Genomic DNA, 3,498 nt, shown 5'->3' on the forward strand with positions numbered 1-3,498 from the left:
CACTCTTCACTGCTCTCATCTGAAAGCTATAGGTTGGTAGAGGCATGGGCTAGCTAGAGGAAGTTAACGCCCCTCTTCCAGCACACTTTGGGCGGAAGTAGAGAGAATTGGTGACTAACGGCCTTTCTGACGATCATTGTTCACAGTTTATTCACGGAGGAATAACGCGATACAACATCACCACCGTGTGGTCGCATCTACTCCATTGCACCAGCAGAAAGACAGGAAAGCGACCAACTGTGACGCAAATCACATGCGCAACAATCGAACCGGATGGACGTCATCACAACTCGACCAACGTTCATTGTTTTCGAGTAAAACAGCTTTTCGACCTCCGACACCGCCACAAGAAAAAAACAAGTTTTTAACAGTTTTTTTTGTGTAACTAACAAATACTTTATTAACTAATCACCGATAAAGAAATGAATAGTCGCCTACAGGAGATACGGGAAAAGCAGAAGCTGCGACGCCAGCTTCTAGCTCAACAGGTAGCTAGCTGTAGTTAGTTATACTAGCTGGGGAGCGTTGTCTTCTTGTTTTTGATTTTATTGATTTATTCCACCTTTATTTAACCTGGTCGGCCAGTTGAGAACAATTTCTCATTTACATCTGAAACCCTGGCCAAGATAAAGCAAAGCAGTTCGACACATACAACAACACAGAGTTACACATAAACAAACATACAGTCAATAATACAGTAGAAAAACAAGTCTATATACAATGTGAGTGAAATGAGGTGAGATAAGGGGAGGTTACATGCTGGGCCACTAAAGACTTTAGCCTGGGGGAAGAGACATGTATGTATCTAGCTACATAACTACCATACCTTGTGAGTTGACTAACATTTGTAGCTAATGTAAACATGTAACGTTATGCTACGGTGTTTGGTTTAACTGAATAGGATTAGGTCAACAGGTAACGTTAGCTATTAGCATGACTTAACATGTCATTGACCTAGCACATCGTCTAAAGTGAGCCTCTAGTTAGCTATTAACTTGTTGTTAGTTAACAATCGGAGTTACTGTACATATTGTTGTTATTGACCTATTTTGTCTTATTTTGTGGCAGTGGAGTGATGCCAATTGACCTTGATTGAGTTGAGTGGAAAAAGCTAAACGTATATTAGTTAACCAACGCATGATAGTTGACCAAGTATCTTTTATCAACTCATAATAGTTACGTTTGCTAGCTATTGTTCGTCCGATATTTTAGTTACTGTTATGGCGTGAGAGCATTTTGTGCGTATGATTGTAGCTAAGAGACGGATCGCTTCTAGATGAACCATTATCTCTGTGCATTAGAGGCGTCTCTAACGTATGATCGTATCTAAGAGACGGATCGCGGATCGCTTCTAGATGAACCATTATCTCTGTGCATTAGAGGCGTCTCTGTGCATTAGAGGCGTCTCTAACGTAGGATCGTAGCTAAGAGACGGATCACTTCTAGATGAACCATTATCTCTGTGCGTCTCTAACGCCCAGAAAGCTCAGATTCAACATCCCATTATTTAACCAGCTCTGCAACCGTTCATGTCAAAATACGTTTATTGATTCACCAAATATGGAGTGTCGCTGAGCAACTGTCTTCATTTACTCCCGTTATGCCGGTGGATATACACTGACCTGACCTCCCAGGTCTGCCCAGTCATGTGAAATCCATAGATTAGGGCCTAAGGAATTTATTTCAATGTATTGATTACCTTATGAACTAACTCAGTAAAAATCATTGAAGTTGTTATTACATACGTATAAGCTTTTTGTTAAGGATACGTCAGTTAAGAATAATTCTTATTTACAAAACGGCCAAATGCGCGCCGCCCTACGGGACTCCCGATCCGGCCAAATGCACGCAGCCCTACGGGACTCCCAATCCGGCCAAATGCGCACCGCCCTACGGGACTCCCAATCCGGCCAAATGCATGCCGCCCTACGGGACTCCCAATCCGGCCAAATGCACGCCGCCCTACGGGACTCCCAATCCGGCCAAATGCACACCGCCCTACGGGACTCCCAATCCGGCCAAATGCACGCCGCCCTACGGGACTCCCAATCCGGCCAAATGCACGCCGCCCTACGGGACTCCCAATCCGGCCAAATGCACGCCGCCCTACGGGACTCCCAATCCGGCCAAATGCATGCCGCCCTACGGGACTCCCAATCCGGCCAAATGCACGCCGCCCTACGGGACTCCCAATCCGGCCAAATGCGCGCCGCCCTACGGGACTCCCAATCCGGCCAAATGCTCGCCGCCCTACGGGACTCCCAATGCGGCCAAATGCACGCCGCCCTACGGGACTCCCAATCCGGCCAAATGCACGCCGCCCTACGGGACTCCCAATCCGGCCAAATGCACGCCGCCCTACGGGAATCCCAATCCGGCCAAATGCACGCCGCCCTACGGGACTCCCAATCCGGCCAAATGCACGCCGCCCTACGGGACTCCCAATCCGGCCAAATGCTCGCCGCCCTACGGGACTCCCAATCCGGCCAAATGCACGCCGCCCTACGGGACTCCCGATCACGGCCAGATGTGATGCAGCCTGGATTCAAACCAGGTACTGCAGTGATGCCTCTTGCACTGAGATGCAGTGTCTTAGACCACTGCGCCATTCGAGAGCCCAGGTTACACTGTTTCCATGAGGTGCCAAAGAGGATTATTTTTTAGATCGCTCCCGAATGACGCAGTGGTCTGAGATACTGCATCTCAGTGCAGGTTGGGAGTTTACTACAGCTCATTACATTCTAGTTGGCACCTCATGTCTACCTCATTACTGCCATGCAGGTTGGGAGTTTACTACAGCTCATTACATTCTAGTTGGCACCTCATGTCTACCTCATTACTGCCATGCAGGTTGGGAGTTTACTACAGCTCAATACATTCTAGTTGGCAACTCATGTCTACCTCATTACTGCCATGCAGGTTGGGAGTTTACTACAGCTCAATACATTCTAGTTGGCACCTCATGTCTACCTCATTACTGCCATGCAGGTTGGGAGTTTACTACAGCTCAATACATTCTAGTTGGCACCTCATGTCTACCTCATTACTGCCATGCAGGTTGGGAGTTTACTACAGCTCAATACATTCTAGTTGGCACCTCATGTCTACCTCATTACTGCCATGCAGGTTGGGAGTTTACTACAGCTCAATACATTCTGGTTGGCACCGCATGTTTACCTCATTACTGCCATGCAGGTTGGGAGTTTACTACAGCTCAATACATTCTAGTTGGCACCTCATGTCTACCTCATTACTGCCATGCAGGTTGGGAGTTTACTACAGCTCAATACATTCTAGTTGGCACCTCATGTCTACCTCATTACTGCCATGCAGGTTGGGAGTTTACTACAGCTCAATACATTCTAGTTGGCAACTCATGTCTACCTCATTACTGCCATGCAGGTTGGGAGTTTACTACAGCTCAATACATTCTGGTTGGCACCGCATGTTTACCTCATTACTGCCATGCAGGTTGGGAGTTTACTACAGCTCAATACA

The 3,498-nt window shown here is 47.3% G+C and overlaps 1 protein-coding gene across 1 annotated transcript in view; it reads left to right on the forward strand.

The window, feature by feature from the left end:
* Window positions 1-280: 280 nt before the first annotated feature.
* Window positions 281-3,498, forward strand: part of LOC116365354 (N6-adenosine-methyltransferase non-catalytic subunit-like) — a gene marked incomplete at its 3' end in the record, with an annotated part of 10,909 nt that continues 7,691 nt past the window's right edge. Inside the window, exon 1 of the mRNA XM_031818002.1 lies at window positions 281-488. Coding sequence (XP_031673862.1) covers window positions 423-488 — 66 coding nt within the window. The remainder of the gene's footprint in view (window positions 489-3,498) is intronic.

Source organism: Oncorhynchus kisutch, unplaced genomic scaffold (genome assembly GCF_002021735.2).
Source record: "Oncorhynchus kisutch isolate 150728-3 unplaced genomic scaffold, Okis_V2 scaffold1223, whole genome shotgun sequence".
Lineage (NCBI taxonomy): Eukaryota > Metazoa > Chordata > Actinopteri > Salmoniformes > Salmonidae > Oncorhynchus > Oncorhynchus kisutch.